Source organism: Gopherus flavomarginatus, chromosome 2 (genome assembly GCF_025201925.1).
Source record: "Gopherus flavomarginatus isolate rGopFla2 chromosome 2, rGopFla2.mat.asm, whole genome shotgun sequence".
In the NCBI taxonomy this organism is placed as follows: domain Eukaryota; kingdom Metazoa; phylum Chordata; order Testudines; family Testudinidae; genus Gopherus; species Gopherus flavomarginatus.
In genome coordinates this window covers 31,496,766-31,524,045 of record NC_066618.1, presented here as the reverse complement: position 1 = coordinate 31,524,045, position 27,280 = coordinate 31,496,766, and the positions used below count along the sequence as shown (strand labels likewise).

Sequence of the window (27,280 nt, the reverse complement as noted above, 5' to 3'; positions counted from 1 at the left end):
CCATTTAAATAAGCATATTTATGGAGTTAACTGAAATACCATATTTACTACTTTAACGTGTATAGATAGCATTGTATGTTTGCTGTCTTCAGTCTCTCTGCCTTATCTTATCAACTATTGAGATTTCTACCTGTATGTGAAGCACTGAAAATAACTCACAAAGTATTTGAAAACAACTTACTCTCTTTCTCTTCAGAATGCTCTCTCTCTTCATGAGTTGATATAAGCCATTGTAATCTATGTAGAATATTTCTCCATTTTGGACAGGATTGCACCCTCCCACAGTAAAACATAATGGAGGAGGCTAAAAGAGAGGCATATCTCTGAGAAGTTCATGGAGATTTCCCTGCAACATTTTGTTGGGATAGAATAGCATTTGATTTCCTGCAGAATAGTTCTTAGGACTCTCATTTGAATCACATTGATCCCCTTGGTCAAAAGAAGGCCGGGACCAGCCATGCCACAACCCTGCTGCTCCAAGCTGGTTCAAATTCTCAGATGCTCCCTTCCTCCTAGAAGAATGACTCCACTGGGGGAACGCTACCAGGGGTTCCACTGGCCATGGGCACTTCCGTTATTTTGGGTACCCCTTCCTTAGTGTGGTTCCTAACCGTGGAGGTGAGGGTTCCATGAAACAGGTAACACAGTCACAGGCTTTATTATTTCTTCCTGGTAAGCTCTGAGATAGCAAGATGAGATGATTTGCTTCCCTGACAAATAGATTTTTTTTATTGGCCTAATACTAGCTCCCCGCCCTACTAGCTAGCATTCAGCTAGTTCTTCATATATGCAGCTTTCTGACAAGTAGAATATCTCTATTTGAAAGAGTTTGACAGAATTTCTTCTCCTAACCATCTCATTATTAATCTGAAATCAGACATGTCTGTTACTTACCCGCTATACTTCATTTTTAATTTACAAAAAGCTAACAGAATTAAATTCAAGGCTGCCTGAAATGCACATCAGCTCATTTATATGAACAAATGTAGTTTCTAAAAACTGGTCCTTCCTAGTTAAGTTACACCTAAGTTCATTCTTTCTCAGATTCTGCCTTATCAGTACTCTTTCATCTTACATATAAATTTCAGTGTCAAATGGAACAGACAAGCTCCCTTTAAATTAAAGTCTCAAAATATATAACTTTGTTCCTGTGTAGACAATGAGAATGCAAAGGTATAGAACTGAACTGAACACATTTCTTCATCACCATCATCATTAACAAGTGTTTTGACATGTCTGGTGTAGGATAAATTCCATTCATCACAGTAAAACTCTTCCAATTATCTTTTATTCTCTGATATTTTGTATCCTATTCATATTCATGACCTGATGTGTCCCCTCCTCCCTACCCTTTTTTTTAGTGTAATGTATTTATTGAGAACCTTTTACAGACTCTAATGAATTAAGGGTCAACATTTAATAAAAATGAGCGCATGTATTCTTGAAAATTCAGTGTATGCTGGAATTGTATAGCTTATAAAGTACAAATATTTGTATTCCATAGTCTGTAGCATTTGATTATTAATAAGCATTAATTCAGCCCACATTATAGTAACCTGATACTAACCGAAGAAATTCAGAAAGATCATGCAGAACTCTTGCTGCTTGTTTCAGCTGTATCATACTGGCTTTTACTGTTTTTCACTGCAAATATGGGAATGTTGACAGTAATATGTACATGTAGCTGAACCTGTATGCTTAACAAAAAACAGCAACAAAATAACTCTGAGAAGTACGATTTAGAAGCATATTAGCATGTGGCCATTGGTTACTATTGCAAGTGAAGAAAACCTAAAATATGACAGGAAAAATCATCAATCTGGGACTGGCTGGAAAACAGATGTGAGGCAAATTGACAGAACCTCAAAAAATGAGGTACAGAAGAGATTACTGGAGGGTAAAAACTCACATATCAAGTGTTTAAAACATAACTCATGTTAACTGCATTTTTTTTGTTCTATTAAAAAAAAGCTATTTCCCCTGGGACTGAGAAAACTTTCTTCTTCAAGTGCTTCTTCATGTCCATTCCACGTCAGATATGTGTGCGCCACATGCACCATTGCCAAAGACTTTTTCCCTCAGCAGTATCTGTTGAGCCGGCTTTAGTGCCATCTGGAGCCGCGCACTCATGCACTGGTATAAGGTGTGCCGCCAGTCACACAGCCTCTCAGTTCCTTCTTACTGGCATGACAGTTGCTATTACAACCCTTCTTCCTTTAGCAAGGGTTTCTTTCCAGTTGTTTTTGGTATAGGCATAGCTAGATGGGATGAAGGGGGGACACTGCTCCTCCCCCGAAACCAGAGTGCCACTCCTTCCACCCCCGATTTCTGCAAGCGCCGAGCTGCCCTGCACAGCTAGCTTTGCTCAGCCTGTGGGGTGGGGGGTGGGAGGGGCTCTGTTCTTCCCTCCCCTGGCAGGCCAAGCACAATAGCCTGCGGCTGGGCTGGGGAGCAGGATAGAGCTGCTACTCAGGATAGGGCTGCTACCTCAGCAACAGGCCATCGCCTCCTGGGTCCTAATGCCTTCCCATTTCCTGTACAATGGTCAGTGCTCAAGAGTGGGGCAGGGGGGTAGGCAAGGAGGAAGAGAAAAGACTAGGGGGAAGGGAGCAAAGACAGTGGTGAGAGGGATGGGGGGGATGGGATGGGGAAGAGAAGAAGATATGGGAATGATGAGGGGAAATAGGAACCCAGCATGTGGCATCCCCTTGGAGGCTGTAGCCCAGCAGGGAGGTGGCTGTGGTAGCACGGGGAGGCACCAGAGCAGCCACATTGCTGTAGCAGCTGGTGCCAGAGTGACTGCAGCTCCCGTGCTCAGGTCACCACAGCAGCAGCTGGGCTTCCCCATTAAGCCATCCTGTCTCATCCCGTCCCCCACCATCACTGGCAGCCCAGGTACTGCTCCAGGTGGGAGGCAAGCCAGGGAGCCAAGGGAGCTGGCTTCAGCAATGCACAGGTGTGCATGCATGCATGCACACCTGCGCTTTGCCCCCCCCAATATAGCAGTCAAACTACGCATATGGTTTTTGCATTCTAACTCTTTGCTCTTAGTTATCATACTTTAGTGTATATAGTTTTTGTAATTAGTATTACTGTATGCAATGTAAATAGTTCCTGTCGTTCAGGGACTCTTTCACCCCAGGGGACAGGCATGTCCTGGTCCCTGGGTTTCAAACCTTGTGCCTCTTTTGGCAAACCTATGCCTGTGAGTGACCCACGCTCCAGCTACTTGAAGTGCTTGGGAGAAGCTCACATAAAGGACAAGTGCCAGATCTGTCGTGACTTCAGACCCCATACTGAAAAAGACAGAGACATTAGACTATCCTTATGGAAGCCACCCTCAGACCAGCCTCAGAGCTGAGTCATTCCGATTTGGTGTTGAGCACTTCAGCGTCGGTGTGAAGTGCTCCTCCAGGAATGAGCTCTTCCCCACACCATTCACCGTCCCCGGTGCCGAGGAAGAAACACAAAATGCAGTGCACTAACAGAGGGGTCTTGCTAGTGCAGAAGAAAGACAAGTACGGGAAAGGCAGCACAGAGAGACCTGGGCCACTCTTCCACTCCTGGGCCCTTGATAGCATTGTTGACTCCGCTTAGAGTGTTGAGTCTGATGCAGGACCTCTGCTGACACATGGAAGCCACCATGGAACCAGCAGTCTGACTTATGTTGACCCCAGGGGATTTCCAAGTGGCGAGAGACCAACTCTCTTTCCCAGTCTCCCAGAAGTCTAATGGGACACCCTCCAGCTCCAGTGTCCAGAAGCAGGAAAGAACAAGGGGTGCTGGGCTCCTTTCCAGCACCAGACCCCTCCAGCACTCTCTAGAAGCAAGCCAGCCCTGATCTCAGTGTGCCGCCTATCTCCTGTCTTCCACCTGTCCTCAGACCCCCAGCACTGCCTGGTGGCAGAATTGGGTACCTCTTTGTTGTGGTCCCCAAGAGAGGACTCCTGAGTCACCACTGGTACCCAGACTATATATGCTACCGGACTTCAGTACCAGTCTCCCCGATGGCGCTTGGCCAGTGGGTCATTGGCCGATGCATTGGCCATACTGGAACCTTGACTGCTCACAAACAGCATGTAGGTCACACCCTGAGTGTCTGTGTAGAGCTGCAGCCTGCCAGCAATACTCCAGTAGACACTGGTTTTCCCTCAGCTTGGTTTCCCCTTGTCGGGTGACCCCTTTCTCTTTTTCCCAGGTTCCCGCCGGCACTGCTCTGTCCCAGGTGCTACTGGGTTGCAGCCTGCTCCAGACAGTCCTTCCTCCCCAAGATCCAGGCAGCTATTCATCCTGCTCTGCCCTGTGGGTCTTTTTATATGGGCCTGCTAGGCCTTGATTGGTTGCTCTTTACAGCCCCTCTCCTATTGGCTGCTTTTTTCACAACCTCCCTAAGGCTCTATTAACCCCTTACTGGCCAGTGTGGTGTGGACACCCCATCATGGGGTCCATTGCCCCTGTATAGGATCAATATGCAACAGTATGCTACTTTAATTGGAGTTACCAAACAATTCAGTTTAAACACAGCACTGGATTAGTTTTATTTAAAGAATAAAAGTTTAAGTACAAAGAGAGAGATTTTAAATGAGTTCATGTATAAGGCATTAAAGTCAGAATTGGTTACAAGAGAAGGAAAGAGAAAATGCTTTCTAGTAACTAAAATATAACAAACTATACTTGGTTCAAGGTAAAATCCTTGCCATCTGTTCCCAGCAACATAGCTGACCAAATCCTCAAGTCAGGATATGCACCCAGAGTTCAAAGAGCTTTTTTTTTGTCATCTTTGGTGAAAGAAAGAGGAAGAGATCCACTGGGGTGTTTTTGCCTTTTACTTTTATAGTCCAGTCCCCCTTTGAAGTGGATTCTTCTTAATAGTACCCCTAAAAGCAAAGTTTATTCAAACAGTAAAGAAGGTGATATGGAGGGTTTTTTGAGGGTGGGGTGAAGGTTCCCCCATGCTCTTTCTTCTCTCCTGTGTATGCTCAAATGCCGATTTACTTTGTCTCCTTCTTGCTGTCTCAAGAATCTTGTTTACTACTTATATGTAAATTGAGGTAAACACACATTCCTTTGTCTATTTTTTTTTACATTTGGCAGGTTGTCATTAATTTTAAATATTAAAACAGATCAAGTGCTATTTCAAGCCTATATCAGTGCAATTGTTATATTTAGAGTGTTTGGTTAATATTGTTGGGAAAACTCAAATTGGAATTTTTCAGTGACTCCCAAGCTTAAGATAAAATATGTTAGAAAAACTTTAAACTTTAAAAAAAAATGACCAACTTAAAAAAAGAGAGAAATTAAGCTTCTGATACACCTCTTCACTAGATCATAGGTCTATCCTTATGATAACAGTCTTGTACTCTAATGGTGGGAGACCTGATAGGATATGTATACATTTATGTAATGTGTGCACTTCAAAAGTGGACTCAGAAGTTGTACTATTTACAGAGACTAGAGTTATGTAGTGGTGATATCTGTGACAAATGATAAATTGCATATTGTCGTGCAAATTTGGTTGTCCTAGGTTTACAAGGGACCACAAAGGTCATCTAGTCTAACCCCCTACCAAGATGCAGGATTTGTTGTGTCTAAACCATCCAATACTGATGGCTTTCTAGCCTCCTTTTGAAAACCTCCAGTGAAGGAGCTTCCACAACCTCCATAAGCAGTCTGTTCCATTGTTCCACTATTCTTATAGGAAGTTTTTCATGAGATTTAATCTAAATCTGCTATGCTGTAGTTTGAACCTATTGCCTCTTGTGCTGTCCTCTGTGGCAAGGGAGAACAAGTTTTCTCCAACTTTTTTATAGCAGCCTTTCAAGTATTGAAGACCATTATCATGTCCCCCCTTAATCTCCTCTTTTCCAAAATAAACATACCCAGTTCCCTCAGCCTTTGCTCATATGGCTTGCATTCTTTCCCTTTGATCATCTTTGTCACTCACTTCTGGATCCTTTCTAGTTTCTCTACATTCTTTCTATACATTGGCGACCAAAATTGAACACAATACTCCAGCTCAGGCCTAACCAGTGCCAAGTAGAATGGTGCTATCACCTTTCATGACTTGCATGCTGTGCCTCTGTTAATACATCCTAAAATTGCATTTGTTTTTTTTGCAACAGCATCACATCTCTGACTCATGTTGAGGTTGTGATCCACCACAACTCCCAGATCCTTCTCAGCAATGCTGCTGCCGAGCCAGCTATCCCCCATTCTATATTTGTGTATTTGTTTTTTCTTACCTAAGTGAAGCACCTTATATTTGTCTTTGTTGAATTTGATTTCGTTGTCTGATTCTCATCTCTGCACACTAATCCACCTTCTCTTGGGGCTGTTTCTGTTTTGGCTCCCAACAATGCCACTCCTATCAGTAGTCCCCTCTCCAAACCCCAGTTTGACCCTACCTCACTGTCAAACAGAAATATGTGCTGTAGGCATCTGAAGCTGTAGTGTCAGTGACGTAAAAGGTGGGGCAATACAATGACTGTGGAGTGGGACTTGGTCCTGTCTGTTGCATATCCCTCTTCCTCATTTTTCCTGGAGAGGAATCCTCAAGACATGCCCCAGTCTCTGTTCCAGGCAGGAACTGGGCAGGTGGCTTGTTCTGTTAGAGGCACTGAAGCAGAGTCACAGGCCAACATGAAGTCAGAGGTTAGGGTGAAACAAGTGTCCTCACTTTCCTCCCGGTACGTAGTGTCACTCCTCAAATCTGTGTTTGAGTTGTGGAGAGGGACGTGACCAAGGCACTTTCTCTCCCTTCTCAAGCCTTCAGTGCTATAGGGAATTGAAGAATAGTTGTCTTCTCTTTCCTACACAGGGTTTTCTTTTTTTAGTAGTATAGGTGGAGCTAGTGGCACCACCTATAGTTAAGGTTGCCTCATGCTTTTTGCCCAAACTTTAACCATTTGGGCTGAAATTTTCTATGCTTCTGGCTGAATTTATTTATTTATTTTTATTTTTGAAATTTTAAGTGATAATGGTTTGTCCACTTCTAAGAATGAGGTTAAGGGAGAATACATGTTTGCTAATGTTAAGTAAAGTTCTTACTGTCATTTTATTGAAAAGCTCTAGCTCTTCTATGCTTTGAAGCAAGGACTTGAAATTTGGCAGAAGAGTTGTTCTAGTTTCAGGGATGTACCTTTTGCTATCCCAGTCCATGAGAATGTGGCCAAATTAAAGCCTCTGAAAATTGCCATTTGCATACATTCAATAGAGGTTTCTTAGAGGCTGACAGCAAAATTGTCTGAACATTCTATCTGTACTGAACATGCTCCAGTCTGGGTCTGCATATGGCTTTACCTGTAACTGCTCCTGGCTATCAGTGACCATTGTGGTGCCAGGCATCAGAACAGAGAGCAGGGAAACTCTCTCCTCTGCTTTGAATGATCCCTCTACTTGTGCCAGGGGAACACAGAGAAGGAAGAAGCAGCAGCACTGCTATTCAAATGTAGAGGGATCCAGAGCATAATGGGGACAAGATTAGGCTAGGGCATGGGAATGAGAAGTTAAAATAGAGGAGAGACTGGGAGCAGGGACAGGAACAGAGAGGGAGCGTGACAGGGACAAGTTGGGGTGGGTGGACAGGAGCAGTGAAGTGGGGGACAGGAGTATAGGGGATGAGGACAAGCTTAGGAGGATAGAAGCAGGGAAGACAGGAAGAGACGGAGACAGGCTGTGGGAGACATGCTAGCAGACTGGGGTAGGATGGGTTGGAAAGGTTTGTAAACACTAATGAATGCTCCCTTCCAGAACCTGGAATAGCATGTAGGATTCTTGAGTTCACAAAATTCTTCTGCTGTCTGCAAATAGCTGTGAAACCTATGGACAAAATGTCTCTTCCCCCTGTAGTGTCTTCTGCTACTACCACCAGTTATTCCATCAGCTCAAGTGGTAGATGTCTGTGCTGAACATCTAAAGACCCTGCTTGTGACTAGTGTGGTGGTCAGTTTGGTTCCATATGATGGAATTTGTTTTTATCACTTTGATTTCCTAAAAATCTAGGAAATTACATTTAAAAAAAATATGTTGAAAGAATGTTAAGATTTCAAAGTCCAGCACTCAAAATTAGGAAATGCCAGTATTAAATTTACCCAGGCAATCATAATTTGGTCCTCTTGTGAGTATGCAGAATGATAATGTCTTTAATTACATGATCACGTACTATGTTTTTCCACAGGATGGGATGAATCAGGGTTGGAGGTGAATGAGATGTTTGTCAGTAGGATGCCTACCTCATTTGTTGGAGAACTGGGAAAGTGTGAAGTGAATGAGCCAGGGGACTGCAGGAAGAGAGGATGCTCTCAGAATTAAAGCAGTTGAATGTCACTCGGAGGAACTAGATTCTATTCTGCCTCTTCCTCTGTCACTTAAATCAGACTTCTCACCCTTAGACATTGTATATTCCTTATTGTCTGGATGCCCAACTTGAGACAGCTGGGGACTGAGCTGAGGATGTGCTGAGCACTACTGCAACTAGAGTGCATGAAAATTGTTCTTTGAACATATAAAATGCTAAGTACTCTGAAAAAAATAAGGCCCAAGACATTCCAGATTGGGCATTCAAAATTAGTGGATACTTTTGACAGTTTTGGCCTTACTCTCTCTGCACTTCAGTTTCCTCTTCTGTAAAAAGGGGATAATAATACCACTTCACTTCATAGGAGTGTTGAGAAGTCAAATTCATTAATGGTTGTGAAGCACTCAGATGCTATGGTACTGAGCACTGAATGTGAAGATATAATTCTGACTTCAGGGCAGTGTTTTGGATAATGTGTGTTAAATAAGGCATCAAAACCACAGATTGAATGATGAGGATAAAAAGAAATATTGAATAGCTATCAATTCAGCTATCAATCCCAGCTTGAGCAAATGAGTCAGATATGCTACAGACAACTTGATTCACTACACAAACCTGATTTGTTCCCAGAGCACCATCCATCCTGTGCATTGGATGAGTCAGAGCTCCTGTGGGGAAAAAAAAAGTTGTATGTGATCATGTAACTGAAGACTGTATCATAATGTATGTGCGCCAGGGGCCAAATTAAGATTCCACAGGTAACCTTTATACTCATATTTCCTAATTTTTGAGGGCTTGATTTTGTCACAGTAATGTTCTTTTTGATATGTATTTGTTGGTTAGTTATTGTATCACCCAAAATGTGCTGAGCACTTTCCAAACATAGCCTTTTGCTTTGTGACCCCGCAGTCCTCCAAAGGTCACAGAAGGGGGAAGAGCAACAGGAAGACTAACATATTGGAGCAAAGTTTCATACACATTTTAGTGCGTTGGCTCATTGAGAGTTGTGGAATGAAAATCTACCTGATAGTGTCATTGGCTTAGATTATAAAAACGGATCTTTGTTAATTTTAGCATTCCACAAATGATGGGATGAGATGATTCCAAGTTTGTACTGAATCCAGCCGTGATTGTAGTGAAAACATAAGAAACTTTCAAAATAAATAGAATTATGAATTCATTATATTTAAAATATAAAAACAGTGGTAATCAAGACCATTTTGTTTTACAATTTTTTATTGTCCAGGTTAGACACACAAACTTACATGTGCATGTCTCCAACTGGCATGTATATTACAGACTTTTTTTTTCATTTTCCATATTTGAATACCACTTTATCCCTGATTTTCAAAAGATTCTAGTTAATATACTGTTTACATAACTAAGCAAAACCAAAACAACTCCCCAGCAACCTGAATTTTTATTTTATTTTATTTTTGGGGAAAATGTTCTTTTGTTATCATGATTGCTTTTTTAGCTCCTGATCCCACACTGACCTCCATGAGGGCTGACCTGAATACACCTGTGTGGAGTTTGATTAAATTCAATAGGGTACCATGTGACCAGACCTCTGCACCCATGCAGAGCACAATTAAATTCAATTCAGCTCCAAGCGCATAAAGGCTTCATTGAAGGATCAGGGTCTTAATTTGTAAAATTACAAAAATGTATTTTTTTTCCTCAGCGTTGGTTCTATGTTTACAAAGAAGACTAAAACATGGGTAGAACAAATGACCAAGAAGGAGACAGAGGTCAGACTAAAGCACATAAAAATATAAGAACGGCCATACTAGGTCAGACCAAAGCTCCATCTTGTCCAGTATCCTGTCTTCAGACAGTGGCCAATGCCAAGTGCTCCAGAGGGAATGAACAGAACAGGTAATCATCAAGTGAGCCATCCCTTGTCACCCATTCCCAGCTTCTGGCAAACAGAGACTAGGGAAACCATTCCTGCCCATCCTGGCTAATAGCGATTGATGGATCTATCCTTCATTAACTTATCTAGTTCATTTTTAGACCCTGTTATAGTCTTGGCCTTCACAACATCCTCTGACAAGAAGCTCCACAGGTTGACTGTATGTTGTATGAAAAAATACTTCCTTTTATTTGTTTTAAACCTGCTGTCTATTAATTTCATTTGATTGAATGAGTTCTTGTGTTATGAGGAGGAGTAAACTTCCTTGTTACTTTCTCCACACCAGCCATGATTTTATAGACCTCAATCATATCCCCCATGAGTTGTCTGTTTTCCAAGCTGAAAAGTCCCAGTCTTATTAATCTCTTCTCATACAGCAGCCATTCCATACCCCTAATCATTTTTGTTGCCCTTTTCTGAACCTTTTCCAATTCCAATATATATATTTTTTGAGATGGGGTGATCACATCTGCATTCAGTATTCAAGATGTGGGCGTACCATGAATTTATATAGAGGCAATATATTTTCTGTCCTATTATCTATCCCTTTCTTAATGATTCCCAACATTCTGTTTGCTTTTTAACTGCCGCTGCACATTGAATGGATGTTTTCAGAAAACTATCCACAATGACTCCAAGGTCTGTCTTGAGTGGTAACAGCTCATTTAGGTCCCATCATTTTATATGTATAGTTGGCATTATGTTTTCCACTGTGCATTACTTTGCTTTCATCAACACTGAATTTCATCTACCATTTTGTTGCCCAATGAGGCAGTTTTGAGAGATCCTTTTGTAGCTCTTCACAGTCTGCCTGGGACTTAACTATCTTGAGTAGTTTTGTTTCATCTGCAAAACTTGCCACCTCACTGTTTACCCCTTTTTCCAGATGATTTATGAATATGTTAAATAGGACTGAGCCCAGTACAGACCCTTGAGGGACACTACTATTTACCTCTCTCCATTTCGTAAAACTGATCATTTATTCCCACCATTTGTTTCCTATCTTTTAACTAGTTACTAATCCATAGGAGAACCTTCCCTCTTAACCCATGACTGCTTACTTTGCTTAAGAGCGTTTTGTGAGGGACCTAGTCAAAGGCTTTCTGAAAATCTAAATACCCTATATCCACTGGATCCCCCTTGTCCACCTGCCCCCTCAAAGAATTCTAGTAGATTGATGAGGCATAATTTCCCTTTACAAAAGCCATGTTGACTCTTCCCCAACAAATTATGTTCCTCTATATGTCTGTCAATTCCGTTCTTTACTATAGTTTCAATCAGTTTGCCTAATACTGAAGTCAGGCTTACTGGCCTGTAATTGCCAGGATCACCTCTGGAGCCCTTTTTAAAAATTGGCGTCACATTAGCTATCCTCCAGTCATTGGTACAGAAGCTGATTTAAATGATAGGTTACAGACTACAGTTAGTAGTTCTGCAACTTCACATTTGAGTTCCTTCAGAACTCTTGGGTGAATACCATCTGGTCCTGGTGACTTATTACTGTTTAGTTTATCGATTTGTTCCAAAACCACCTCTAATGACACCTCAATCTGGGACAATTCCTCAGATTTGTCACCTAAAAAAAAAAAGGAATTGTTCTGTCTCCTCCTTGGACTTGATGTCAGTTTGTATACGTAGATGTAAATTTGATAATGTTTTCAGGCAAGTAAATTGATAAATTACTGCTGTTCAGGTCAGGAAAGGCATTTGAACCCTGGCTTTTTGCTGTCGTTCACACCAGTCCTCCTCAACACTTACAGCAACTCTACTTTGCATAGTTAGATTCACTGATCACTGAAGATGAAGTAATTCAGGTTCAACACATCAAATGGGCCAAATATAAGGATTTGGACAATCCAATTTTTAGGTAAAGCTGAATTTATTATAAAGTTTCGAGCTCATAACAAATGAAAAGTCATCGAATGAACTATTAGAATGAGTGGGATATTTTTCTGTATATTTAAGCAGTTAAATTAATGCTAGTTAAAAGATTGCAAGTGTGAGTCCTTTAAAGAGTTGTTGTGTGTTGTTTGCGTAAATGTGCCAAATAATATCATTACTGTAAAAGGATCCAATTTGGCTCCATTGAGTATGTGAAATTATTGTAACAGGAGTATCTGATGTAATTCCCTCCTACTGCCATTATCCTCTTTACACATTGGAATCAGAATAGAGAAATGTCAGGAATATACAATTAAATAATTCTGGTTTGGTTTCTATTGTCAACTTAATGTAAGTCTTTTTGTTTTTCTTTTATTAGTACTATCTTTCAAAACTTAATATACATAAAGTGTAATTGTTAGTAACAATAGAATAGAAAGGTCTTAATATGATAACATTATCACATTCTACACACACCAGAATGTGGGTTGTCATAGAAAACCTAAAACCATGGAGTGATTGCAAATTACATTTTATGAAAATCATATTATGCATATATGAAATATGTGGTGATCATTTTAAATTCAAAAAGATTGTTTTGTCATGCTGGTGCATATTTTACATGGAACATTTTTCTTCTGAAATGGAAGGAAATGAACTAATGGTTTGCTGATTCGCGGTGAAACTATTTCCTTTCCTAAATGGTTTTTTTAAATGGTTAGAATATTTACTTTTTTTTAAAAAGCAGAATTCAAAAGAGCAGGAATCTTGCCTCCCATTTATTTTAATAGGCAAAATTTCAAATGAGAGAATTAATCTACCTTCTGGAGTGTTAACAGTGCAAATAGCATAGATGTGCAAGTGTCCTAAAGTAGTGAGATTACTGCATCATAGATATGATTCTTTCGACCTCTGGAGGAGTATCGCTGGTATAATAACATCTATAGGCTTATTCATTGATAAATATTTGCCTTTTTTTTTAAATCCCCTTTCTCATTCAAGGTATGTCAGAGCACTTCATTATAATACATGAAAATCTGCCAGTAATTTACTACATGAGTATGTAGCAGAGAACCTTACACCAAAAATATAAGTGTAAATAGTTTTTACTTTAAAAATATTAATTTCAATGTGTACCATTTGTTTCTACACATTGTAAGAGAAAGAAATAATGTTTTTGAATTATAACAATTCAAAATTATAACATCTCCTCTGCATCTTTAGGACTATATTAGTGATCTCTACCGCCATGTGATGGAAATACATAGAGCACTCAATGTTGATAAATGCAAAGTAATGCACATTGGAAAATATAATCCCAACTATACATATAAAATGATGGGATCTAAATGAGCTGTTACCCCTCAAGAAGGCGATCTTGGAGTCATTTTGGATAATTCTCCAAAAACATGCACTCAATGTGAAGCAGCAGTCAAAAAGCTAACCAAATGTTGGGAAACGGATAGATAATAAGTTAGAAAATATCATATTGCCTCTATATAAATCCATGGTATGCCCACATTTCAATACTGCATGCAGATGTGGTCACCCCACCTCAAAAAAGGTATATTGGAATTGGAAAAGGTTCAGAAAAGGGCGACAAAAATGATTAGGGGTATGGAATGGCTGCTGTATGAGGAGAGATTAATAAGACTGGGACTTTTCAGCTTGGAAAGGAGATGACCAAGGTATGATAGAGGTCTATAAAATCATGACTGGTATAGAGAAAGTAAATAAGGAAGTGTTGTTTACTCCTTCTCATAACACAAGAACTAGGTGTTGCCAAATGAAATTAATAGGCAGCAGATTTAAAACAAGCAAAAGGAAGTATTTTTTCACACAACACACTGTCAACCTGTGGAGCTTTTTGCCAGAGGATGTTGTGATGGCAAAGACTATAACAGGGTTCAAAGAAGTACTACATAAGTTCATGAAGGATAGATCCATCAGTGACTGTTAGCCAGGATGGACAGGGTTGGTGTCCCTATCCTCTGCTTGCCAGAAGCTGAGAATTGGTGACAGGGGATGGCTCACTTGATGATTACCTGTTCTGTTCATTCCCTCTGGGGTACCTGGCATTGGCCACTGTTGGAAGACAGGATACTGGGCTAGATGGATCTTTGGTCTGACCCAGTATGGCCGTTCTTATGTTCCTATGTTCACTGTATAGCCGTTTCTCCACAAGACTATTATAATATGTCCTCCAGTTTGAACAAACATAAACTCTTACTCTTTCCAGGTACCAAATGATAGGGGAAGATGTTGTGTAACATCTCCTTTGTAAAGCTGCCACTAGGCTTGTTGTTTTGTTTGTTTTGCTTGTTTATTTGTTTTAAAACCTTAATTCTCTTTAGAGCTTGTATAGTGTGATCTAGGCTTGTATGCACCACTTGTGTATACTAGCTTCTAAAAGAAGGATGTACAATAACTGCTTAGCACCTACACTAAATATCTCACTAAACATGTTGGATATGCTGTAGTGATGCCTCTAAAGAAATCATAGTTATAGTCTGAACTGAGTATTTTTGTTGATTTATTTTTTGCTTTTTGTCTCCATGCAGTTACCAATTACAATAATGTGGTAGAAGCAAATTCAGATTCAGATGATGAAGACAAATTGCATATTGTGGAAGAAGAAAGTGTAACAGATGCAGCAGATTGTGATGCTAGTGTGCCAGAAGATGACTTGCCAACAGACCATACAGTATTACCAGAAAACAGTGAAAAAGCGGGAAGTACAAACAGTTGCTGGGAAGATGAAGGTATGTTCCGTTTGGGTAATGATGCTCTAATTAGGAAAATTATACTTGGAAACATTCACTCAGTAGAATTTTTTTTAATACACTTTGTCATTAATGTGTATTTATAAAGTTGGGGCTAGATACACAAAGAAATGTAGGAGTGGTGATGCCAAGAAAATTACTGGGATTCACAAACCGTGAGTTTGGTGCTTAGACTGCCTGTGAATAGGGAGAAAGAGGCATCCCTAGAATAGGATTCACAAAAACTAGTACAGTAGGAAGCTCCTTGCCTAAGCTAGCCAGTGGGCGGTGCTAAGCCCTGCCTTTTTTTCAGAGATAGATGCTTAAGTCCAGGCTGTAGGCAGGTGCCTCCCTCTGCTTGGGAGTCTCAGATGAAAACCCTCTCTTGGTGGTAGGTACCTATGCTGTTTTAGTAAGAAGCTGGGGAAGAAAGTGCTGAACTCCCTAATAACTTTTAACCCAATGATGAAGGTACTCACCTGTGTTGTGGGAGATGCCCAGTTCAAGTCCCCCCTCCACCTGAGAGGGAGAAGGAATTTGAACAGGGAACAAGGCTACTTCTCCTGTGAGTGTGCTAGCCACTGGGCTATAGGATGTTCTGATGTGCAGCTCCATCAGTCTCTCCTGTTGAAACTGTTCCAGTAGGGATATATCAATTTTTTTTAAAAAAAGTCACTGGAGCAGAGGGACTCAATCCAGGACCTCTCATCTGTCAGTTGAGTGCTCTAACCATCAGGCTAAATTATCATTTTCATGCTTGTCCTCTCTCTTTCTAATCTGATGTTGAAAGTATTCCATGCTTACTGGATCGGGCCCTCCAGACAAGTTAGGTGTGGGAACACCTAACTTCCCCCTTTCATGAATCACTCAGGACAGGGGCACTGGATTGGGGAGGCCAACGAGTAAGAGCCACTTGGGGAGCCCAGGCAGCTTTGGGGAGTCGCCTGCCCTCCACCTGCCCAGGTTGGAGGGCCCAAGAGCCCGTGCCCCAGCTGTCGCTCTTCGGCCCCCAGAATGGAAGCCGGAGACAGATCGGGGTAGGAGCTGTATGGGCAGCTGTGGGGAGCCACGGACCCTCCACCTGCCCTGAGCAGAGGATCCAGGGGAACGGTGACAATTGGCCAGGGGCTGCTCTCAGGTCTACCCAACCCCAGGCAGATGGAGGGGCCCAGACTTCCTGGTCCAGCTCCAGCTTCGCTGCAGGGCGGGGCCTCCCGGGGAAAAGGAGGGTTAAGGGCAGGATCTCATGACTCCCACTCCCACACTTTTAGGAAGAATCCCATACATGCTGTGCTTTCTCAGAGCTTTATCAGTGTAATTTCACCTGCTTTTATTCTTATTTAAAGTATACTATCAGCCTTTCAAATCTAGCTGATAAAATTGCGCAGCTGAACCAAATTGTACTATAAACCTGGTATGTGTGCAAGCATAAGTTTGAGAGACAGGTGGCTTAGCTTTTAAGCTTGGCTCTAAATAGCTCCATATGTATAAACTTGTACAAAACTATGACTTTGGATTGAGCTCAGTTATTAACTTTTACTATATTTAGATTTTTGTCTCTATTATAAATACGTTAAATATGCAGCAAATGATCGTGTATACTTCAGTGATGTTTACTAACATAGACTTTCATAGCTGTTTGAACAGCTAGTAGATTTAAATAATTAATATACTGTGTGTTTGCTAAAATAAAGTTTTTAACATTCAATACTGAAAAATATACATGCTCTAAAACATTCTTCTTATAGTGAAGTCAGTTTTCTTGGTTTGTTAACATTATGATTTATGTAAGTATGTGATTTGAGTATTTTGCAGTAGATAAATCAGAGAAAAGGAGGAGTTTTACAACATTTTGATTTGCTGTGTGTTTATATTTTTGACATTTGTAGTAAGAAAGTATCAGAGGGGTACCCGTGTTAATCTGGATCTGTAAAAGCAGCAAAGAGTCCTGTGGCACCTTATAGACTAACAGACGTATTGGAGCATGAGCTTTCGTGGGTGAATACCCACTTCGTCAGATGCATGTAGTGGAAATTTCCAGGGGCAGGTATATATATGCAGGCAAGCTAGAGATAATGAGGTAGTTCAATCAGGGAGGATGAGGCCCTGTTCTAGCAGTTGAGGTGTGAAGACCAAGGGAGGAGAAACTGGTTCTGTAATTGGCAAGCCATTCACAGTCTTTGTTTAATCCTGAGCTGATGGTGTCAAATTTGCAGATGAACTGAAGCTCAGCAGTTTCTCTTTGAAGTCTGGTCCTGACGTTTTTTTTGCTGCAGGATGGCCACCTTAAGGTCTGCTATAGTGTAGCCAGGGAGGTTGAAGTGTTCTCCAACAGGTTTTTGTATATTGCCATTCCTAATATCTGACTTGTGACCGTTTATCCTTTTCCGTAGCGACTGTCCAGTTTGGCCAATGTACATAGCAGAGGGGCATTGCTGGCATATGATGGCGTATATTACATTGGTGGACGTGCAGGTGAATGAACCGGTGATGGTGTGGCTGATCTGGTTAGGTCCTGTGATGGTGTCGCTGGTGTAGATATGTGGGCAGAGTTGGCATCGAGGTTTGTTGCATGGATTGGTTCCTGAGCTAGAGTTCCTATGGTGCGGTGTGCAGTTACTGGTGAGAATATGTTTCAGGTTGGCAGGTTGCCTGTGAGCGAGGACTGGCCTGCCACCCAAGGCCTGTGAAAGTGTGGGATCATTGTCCAGGATGGGTTTTAGGTCCCTGATGATGCGTTGGAGAGGTTTTAGCTGGGGACTGTATGTGATGGCCAGTGGAGTCCTGTTAGTTTCTTTGTTGGGTTTGTCTTGCAGTAGGAGGCTTCTGGGTACCCATCTGGCTCTGTTGATCTGCTTCCTTATTTCCTCGTGCGGGTATTGTAGTTTTGAGAATGCTTAGTGGAGATTTTGTAGGTGTTGGTCTCTGTCTGAGGGGTTAGAGCAGATGCGGTTGTACCTCAGTGCTTGGCTGTAGACAATGGATCGTGTGATGTGCCCGGGAGGGAAGCTGGAGGCATGACGGTAGGCATAGCGGTCGGTAGGTTTTCGGTATAGGGTGGTGGTAATGTGACCATCACTTATTTAGAAAGTTCAGTCACAAGTAAAAAAGTTCAGTCAAAAGTATTTTGATGCTCTTGGTTGTACAGCATAGGTCTAAGGAAACAGCACTTAAATATGTGCTGTTTGTCTTAAAGGAAAAAGCCAATAGGGTGAGTAACTGAAGCATTGAGAACATCCCTGAAACACTTCTGTGTGTGTTTAGAATACCAGTTTACAGCATGTGTAGCAAGTTTATCACTAACCAGTAATGAAATTTATCCTGCATATGTGGACTCAGTGTACTTTTTGGTTTTCACCTGATTGATCAGTTCAGAAAAATGTAAAAGTAGGTGCAACATACATAAACTACATTTCATTATCAGATCAGTTTCTTTCCGTTTCCAGCAATTCTAACTGAAGTTCTAAAAGATCATCAGAACAGGTGTCTCAAATATAAGGTATATATCTCAAGAGGTTTAACTGAAACACGCATACAAGTCTCAACAAGTGAACCACATGTATCCCATACAAGTTGATGGCAATGTTCCAGCATTGGTGTGTATTGTGATTCTATATGGTCTTCTTCCTCCCCCCCCCTTTTAGTTTAAACTAAAGCCTACATTATATTTTAAAAAGTATATTGTTATAAAGTAATGTTTTCTGATGAAAAATACAGTGTTATTAAATTAAGGCATGATAAATTTCCAAGTAAAATATATAGTAAATTCAGAAAATGCATATTTTGCTCCTCTTAGTTTTTTTTTCCAAGTGTTTAAAACTTGACTGAAAAATTCCATTCCTGCTGGATTTCTGTATAAGCATCTTAGACTGAGAGCAAGATTCTTTTTATCTTTCTCTATGTTTAAAAAAATAGTTCAGACATTTGAGAGAATCCAAATGCATTTAAAAAATTAGTTGATACATTTTTGTGTTTGTGTAATTCAAATCCATAACAAGGAGCAATAGCTTTTGGCATTAATTTTGAAAAGACCTTATAGAATCAACAAAGTATTCAAGCTCTGAAAACCACATAAGATGAAATTCATGCTGCTGAAGAGGGGCCCACTCAAGACCCCATGCAACATTTAAACCCCATATTAAGAATTTAAGTATAATGTGCACACACTCAGCAACTGGATGCCATTCATATCTAGTGGATGCAATGCTTATTAAACTAATTTTATTTCTGTATTCCTTTTAATTTAAGTTTACACTTGTATCTTAGTGCCTTCCAAGTTAAAAAATAAGCATGGTTACTAATGTCAGTCAAATGATGTTTTCTCACCATTTTCCCTCTACCCTCCTCACTCCAAAGGGAAAAAGTTAGGTTTGGTTTATGTCTTTTTTTTTTTTAAAGTAGAAGTAAAACTAATATGCTGTAGGTTGCTATCTAGGAAACCCGTGTTGAAGTGAGTCTTGCTTGTCAATGGGAAGATTATAAAGTTTGTGGTTATTCTTAGTTTCTGCCAGAGTGTATTCTATACTCTTGGGCCAGCCCTCAAAAAATCTTGTTTCCTGCACTTATAAGCTTCACCCCTGAAGTATGCAAAGCCATTATTTCTGAGGAGCAGGGCTGTTGAGGGTGGTCAAGGTCCTGGAGGGTGAGACCTTGTGTAACTAGACCACGTCAGTTTTTATAGCCTTAAAACTGACAGCTGAGAATTTAAACTTCAATTGATGTTTTCTAAAGAGGCATTGAAGTTAAAGAAGTACAGATTGTGTTTTCTCAGTAACCTGGGTTACTGAGGAGGCATGCTGCAGCATTCTGCATTGGTTGCAGCTCTTTTCAGGCCTGATGCTTTCAAGCCCAGTGTAAGCTGCATGGCGTAATCAAGCTCAGAGATAATGGAAGTGTGGTATGATTCAAGACAGGTTATTCCCAAAAAGTACAGGCCCTAGCGAGTCAGAGAGGGGAGATCAACTTGACTGTAGACAGTTCTTGCTATGTGCCAGTCCAGAATCAGAAAGTTGTCTATAAAAATTACTATACTACAGAATGCCTTGATGATTTGTGGAATATCTCCTCCTCTACTAGAGACAGCACTGTGGCAAAAAACTCTTTGAAGTGTTTCTCTGTCTAGCAAAAAAGGAGATTTTGCTTGTAAAGTTTAGCTTCAGCCAAGTCCACTTTATCCATGTGCTGATCTTTGTTACCTAACTGTCTCTGACTGTGGTGATATTGTAGGCTGTGAACAATAGGTAGAGTTATGTGTGTTCTGCATATTGTTGGCATTTGAGCCCATAAAATCTCTCCATTTCTCTGAGCAGCTGTATGTAAATATTGAAGAGGAAGGGAAGAGAAGGGAACTGCATAGTACTCCACAAATGAGGGCTCTGGCCTTAGAGGCACAGATGCCCATCACTACCTTCAGGGTGTAGCCCTTGAGAAATGTTTCACACCATTTTAGAGCTTCTGCCTGGGCCTCTGCTAATTCTCTTAGGCATGGTCTACACTAAAGGGTTAGATGAAATTTAGCCGCGTTAGGTTGATTTTAAAATGAATGCATCCACACAACCAACCCCATTCCGTCGACTTAAAGGGCTCTTAAAATCGACTTCTGTACTCCTCCCCCAACAAGGGGATTAGCGCTAAAATCAACCTTGCTGGGTTAAATTTGGGGTAGTGTGGACATAAATCGATGGTATTGGCCTCCAGGAGCTATCCCAGAGTGGTCCAATGTGACCGCTCTGGATAGCACTTTGAACTCCAGTGCACTAGCCAGATACACAGGAAAAACTCTGGGAACTTTTGAATTTAATTTCCTGTTTGGTCAGCATGGCAAACTCAGCAGCACAGGTGACCATGCAGTCCCCCCAGAATCATAAAGAATAGAATGTTTCTACGCTCCCCCTATCCTCTCCATCCCTGAGGTTATCGCAGATTAGAAGGCGAAAACGCACTCGTGATGACATGTTTTCTGAGCTCATGCAGTCCTTCTGCACTGATAGGGCACAGCTTAATGCATGCAAGCATTCAGTGGCAGAGGCCAGGAAAGAATAAAGTAAGCGCGAAGAACGGAGGCAGGACACGATGCTGAGGAAAGCTAGCAAGAGCACAGACCCCCGCTGCATCCACTGTATAACCGCCTACCCTCCTCCCCATGTTCCATAGCCTCCTTACCCAGATGCCCAAGAACGTGGGGGGGAGACTCCGGGCACCCAGACATTCCACTCCAGAGGATGGCCCAAGTAACAGAAGGCTCTCGTTCAAACAGTTTGATTTTTAGTGTGGCTACAATAAGCAATGTGGCCATGTCCTTTCCTCCTCCCCCACCTCACCCGGGCTATCTTGTCTGTTATCTCTTTTTTTTTTTAAATTAATTAAGAAAGAATGCATGGTTTCAAAACAATAGTTACTTTATTTCTAAGGTGGGGAGGGTGGTTGGCTTACAGGGAATTAAAATCAACAAAGGGAGCGGGTTTGCATAAAGGAGAAACACACACAACTGTCACACCGTAGCCTTTCCAGTCATGAAACTGGTTTTCAAATCCTCTCTGATGCGCAGCGCACCTTGCTGTGCTCTTCCACTCACCCTGGTGTCTAGCTGCTCAAAATTGGACGCCAGGTGATTTGCCTCAACCTCCCACCCCACCAAGACTGTGGGAACTGTGGGATAGCTGCCCACTATGCACCGCTCCGTAAGTCGATGCTAGTCACAGTAGTGAGGACGCACTCCGCCGACTTAATGCGCTTAGTGGGGACATACACAATCAACTGTATAAAATCAATTTCTAAAAATCAATGTCTATAAAATCGATTTAATTTCGTGGTGTAGACATACCCTTAGGCTGGATAGTAATAGTCTATGATCAGCCATATTGAATGCTGCAGTGAGATCCGAGAGTATGACTATCCCTTCATCTATAGATAGCAAGAGATTGTTCATCCGCACTACTAGTCGTGATTCTGTTCCATGTCCCGGCCAGTCACTTCACTGGGAATAGTGCAGAGCAGGTAGAACAGTGCCAAGGATCTGACTCATTTGCTGATGTCCTCATCTAGGATGAGGTGAGTGCAAGATGCCCAAAAAGCCTTTAGTCAAAGTGCTGCAAATCACATTTAAAGGGGCTTTTAGCACTAAGTCCAGACTACACTTGGATAGCAGAATTCTGACTCCTACTAACTGGTTAAGGACTATTTAGAAAAGCTGGACGTGCAAAAGTCCATGGGTCCAGATCTAACACATTCAAAGGTGCCGAGGAAGTTGGCTGATATGATTGCAGAGCCATTGGCCATTTTCTTTGCAAATTCGTGGCAATCGGGGGGATGTCCCAAATGATTGGAAAAAGGAAAATATAGTGCCCATATTTTAAAAAAGGAAGAAAGGATCCTGGGGAACTACAGACTGGTCAGCCTCACTTCAGTCCCCGGCAGAATCATATAGCAGGTCCTCAAGGAATCCATTTTGAAGCACTTGAAGGAGAGGAAAGTGATCAGGAACAGTCAACATGGATTCACCAAGGGTAAGGCATGCCTGACCAACCTGATTGTCTTCTGTGATGAGATAACTGGCTCTGTGGATATGGGGAAAGCAGTGGATGTGATATATCTTGACTTTAGCAAAGTTTTTGATAACGATCTCCCACAGTATTCTTGCCAACAAGTTAAAAAACTATGGACTGGATGAATGGACTATAAGGTGGATAGAAAGCTGGCTGGATTGTTGGGCTCAGCAGGTAGTGATCAACGGCTCAATGTCTAATTGGCAGTCGGTATCAAGCAGAGTGCCCCAGGGGTCAGTCCTGGGGCCGGTTTTGTTCAACATCTTCATTAATGATCTGGATGATGGGATTAATTGCACCCTCAGCAAGTTCTCAGATGACACTAAAATGGGGAGGAGAGGTAGATATGCCAGAGGGTAGGGATAAGGTCCAGAGTGACCTAGACAAATTGGAGGATTGGGCCAAAAGAAATCTGATGAGGTTCAACAGGGACAAGTGCAGAGTCCTACACTTAGGAAGGAAGAATCCCATGTACCGCTACAGACTGGGGACCAACTGACTAAGCAGCAGTTCTGCAGAAAAGGACCTGGAGATTACAGTGGACGAGAAGCTGATATGAGTCAGCAGTGTGCCCTCATTGCCAGGAAGGCCAACGGCATATTGGGCTGTATTAGTAGGAGCATTGCCAACAGATCAAGGGAAGTGATTATTCCCCTCTATTTGACACTGATGAGGTCACATCTGGAGTATTGCGTCCAGTTTTGGTCCCCTCACTACAAAAGGGATGTGGACAAATTGGAGAGAGTCCAGCAGAGGGCAGCAAAAATGATTAGGGGACTGTGGCACATGACTTATGAGGAGAGGCTGAGGGAACTGGGGTTATTTAGTCAGCAGAAGAGAAGAGTGAAGGGGAGATTTGATAGCAGCCTTCAACTACCTGAAGGGGGGTTCCAAAGAGGATGGAGCTAGGCTGTTCTCAGGGGTGGCAGATGACAGAACAAGAAGCAATGGTCTCAAGTTGCAGTGATGGAGGTCTAGGTTGGATATTAGGAAACACTATTTCACTAGGTGGGTGGTGAAGCACTGGAATGGGTTACCTGGGGAGGTGGTGGAATCTCCTTCCTTAGAGGTTTTTAAGGCCCGACTTGACAAAGCCTTGGCTGGGATTACTTAGTTGGTGTTGGTCTTGCTTTGAGCAGAGGACTGTACTAGATGACCTCCTTAGGTACTTTCCAACCCTAATCTTCTGTGATTCTATTTGATCAGAGACTGTGCTGCATTCTTCTTCCTAGCACTGGATATCTTCTTCTCCTTTCTGCTCCCCAGTGGCTATGTTTGCAGCATAATCCTTAACTCCTGAATGCAAGAATGCAAGGTAAACTGTTAACCGATGTTCCCATCCTTTGCTGAACATATATGACTACGATTATTAAAGTGATTGTATATTTGTTTGCAGAAGTGTGTTGCAAGGCAAATAATATAACAAAAAATATAGAATACATATTCTGGTTATTAAACATCTGCTATGTAAAGGTTAACACTGAGGGATATGCAAAGACTGAATTAAATTTGTGTATCCTCAGGACACAGAATACCTTCCTACATGAAGAAAAAAGATGAAAGCTCAATAAGTGGCTATGAAATTACTGCTGTTTGTTTAATGTATTATGGTAGTGCCCAAAGGCCTAGTCAGGATAAGGACCCTAGGTGCTGTACAAGCACACGGAATAGGGTGATCAGACAGCAAGTGTGAAAAATTGTGACACGGTGGGGGTTAATAGGAGCCCATATTTAAAAAAGCCCCAAATATTGGGACTATCCCTATAAAATCAGGACATCTGGTCACCAGGGCCGGCTTCAAGCTGATTCCCCCAATTCCCCGGAATTGGGCCCCGCGCCTTCGGTGTCTTTTTTTTTTTTTTTTTTACTCTCCCGGTGGCGGGGGTCCACTCTGGTCTTCAGCGGCATTTTGGCAGTGGGAAGGGAGGTCCGCTCCGGGGCTTCGATGGCATTTCAGCGACGGGGTGGCCTGCAGTACTGCAGAAGACCCGGAATGGACCCCCTGCCACCGAAGTGCTGCCAAAGTCCCAGACTGCCGACGGGCATTCAAATCGGTCCCCGCCCTTCATAAAGCCAGCCCTGCTGGTCACCCTAACACAGGAAGGCATAGTCCATACCATGAAGAGTTTACAAACTAGTAGATTTGGGGAATTTTTTTTTACCTTCTGTGAAATTAAATCCTGTTGCCACTGAAATCTTAAATTACTCAGGATCAGCCTGGCTAATATTATTTTTGCCTTTTATGAAGCCAGAGGGGCTTGCTGTAAATTGTTATAAATAGTAAGTAAACTACATTATCCCACCTCTCCAGCAGATCTCATTGTCCTAATGAAGAGGGAAAACATGGTTTTGTGTAGTATGGACTATTTATAGGGGAAAACACGGTTTTGTGTAGTATGGGCTATTTATAGAGGAAAACACGGTTTTAGTGGTTTTACAGCATGTAAAGCTTTTGGACTTGAAGCACATGACAGTTACCATGGGTGGATTGGATCAGACCAACAAAACATGGATTTGTCTATGACTAAGACTTTTCAAGTGATGGTCAAAGTTAGAGCTAGATTAAAGCACTCCTTTAATTATAAATCTTGTTTGTGAAAATATCTGCAAGTGCAGGCATACTTTCTAACCTATTAGTTCCGTAGACTTCTGTCAGTCTTCATTACTACTGTCTCCACTCTTAGAGTAGATTGAATTATTCATCCTTTTCCTTTTGGAAACATGTATTTAGAATGGAACTTAAAGTAGTCCTGGAAGTCCTCAGTTTATGTGTAAAGCAGAAATTGGCTTCTGTATTGATTAAAAAGGTAACATGCCCTTGCTTTTTTAATAACCACTACAAATTATGGATTCTAGCATTTGTTGTGTGATTACAACACTTTTGGCTCACTTCTGTGGGAGCATAAGAACATAGGAATTGTCATTCCAGATCAGTAGTTCATCTAGTCTAGTATCCTGTATCTGAAAGGGAGACAGGACCAGATGTTTTTCTTTTCTATTCTATTCTATTCAGGTTTTATGCCATGCTTATCATTGTAGTATCTGAGTGCTTTCCAGTAGTGCATCTGTCATGTCTCGTTTGTTCTCTCATTTTTTCCCCAGAGGGAGAAGCATGTGCAGTGGAGTGTCTTCTTTTGGTAGTGTCTTTTGTTTTTTAAATTTATTAATAAACATTGCAATGTGTATATTTAGAGACAGCAAAGTCAAAGAAATGCGCCTTGCTTGGAGCAAAAAGCGATGAAGTCTATGATGGTCCTCAGTTCCTGGGGGAGTTCATTCTACAATCTCAGAGCACCCCAGAGAAGATTCTGTTTCTTTGCATGGATGAGCTTTACTCTTATTGTTGAGAGTCCCATTGTGCCAGAGGAATGTAGAGGAACATGCTAGAATTCCCATAATGGACAATTATAGAATAATCTATTTAACCCCCACCAGCTGGTGTATTCTCTGAAGCACTTGTATATTTTGTCCTAATTAATGTAACTATGAATAATGAGAAAATCCACATACTGTAAATGATCTGCTGCCTTTTTTGAATACCTCTAAGTTCTTGGACTTGTTATGTGTGGCAGTGAGTTCCACAGGATAACTATGCATTGTGCAAAAAGTACTTTTTGGAATAAAGATGTAGATTCCACTCTTCTGTTTTTAGAGAACCAAAGATTAACACTTTTATACAGCACCTACAATCAGTGGAACATTCCTGAATTAGAAAAGCATATTTAGCATTAATCTTGAATAAAACTTCAGCTGAAAAATATTTGAGCAACTAGTTGGCTCTTTTCTCTTTTTGGTATTATTTCAAGTTTGATGTGACCTTTGGGTTGGAAAATTCTATAGATTGTGATGGGCTTAGATAGACACTGACTTCAGATCCAAACTCTGCACTTCATACCAGAACTTGTACTAAATAAGAATTCCATAGCTGAGCATATATTGATTACAATTGCAAGTACAAGTTACCATGCTTTTATCAACATTCCACATACTACACTGCTCATTCCTGAAGTGCCACTGTTTATCACAGAACACCAGGGAACTGGACAACTGGGTGGCTCAAGGGACAGATAGTTGAATATAAGAGTTTTCATGTTCATTACCAGCTACTGGCTCAAATCAATACGGGCTGAAAGTTGTTACTGATTGAAAGATGTTTAATAGCCTGTATAAAGTGAGTTGGTAACTTTAGACAAATTCATACTGGACATGTCTCCAAATTTTAAAACTACCAGAACCTTCAGGACTAATTGCCTCTCTTGTTAATAGTCAAAGAGTTGAGGCGTGTTGGTGGAGGTGTGTGGGGAAGCCTCAGCCGTCAGTGTCCATGCTATATTAGATTTGTAATTAAAGAATTTTGGACTCTTGTATAGGACTGCTATTCTAGCTCCTTCAACAGCAAAAGCTTCACTTAACCCCACCTCCCCCAATCTGGAGCCACTGTTTCTAGAGAGAAAACAGTAATAAATGATGGCCACCATCAATATATATTTGATGAAAATATGGGGCTGGTAGTGAAAGAGACCTTCCAGTATAGAGGGTCACCATTCTGAAATGGTATGGAGAACACCATGACCCATAGAACAATTTCACCATATCTAGTGCCTTGCCTAGACTCAGTCTTTAAAACTGATTTTAAATTAGCACATAAGGAAATTGTGTCAGATCATGATTTTGAAGTCAGTCCTATGTTGCAGAGATATTAATCCTTCAATAAATCATATTTTAGGGGCATCCATCCAACTGCCCAGAGATATGCAGTGGTGTCAGTAATAGTACTTTTGTATAAGTGGTGGTGTGGTAATTCCAATACACAGGAAAGAAGTTGGTAAAACACTTAAAATCAGTTTTACACAACTGAAATATATGCTTTGATTCAATGCCA

General features: G+C 41.3%; 1 protein-coding gene across 2 annotated transcripts in view; it reads left to right on the top strand.

The window, feature by feature from the left end:
* ZEB1 (zinc finger E-box binding homeobox 1) overlaps positions 1-27,280 on the top strand; it is a 251,417-nt gene that overhangs the window by 167,334 nt on the left and 56,803 nt on the right. For both annotated transcript variants that reach the window (XM_050939020.1, XM_050939021.1), the window contains exon 2: positions 14,654-14,854. In XM_050939020.1, coding sequence (XP_050794977.1) covers positions 14,654-14,854 — 201 coding nt within the window. The remainder of the gene's footprint in view (positions 1-14,653; positions 14,855-27,280) is intronic.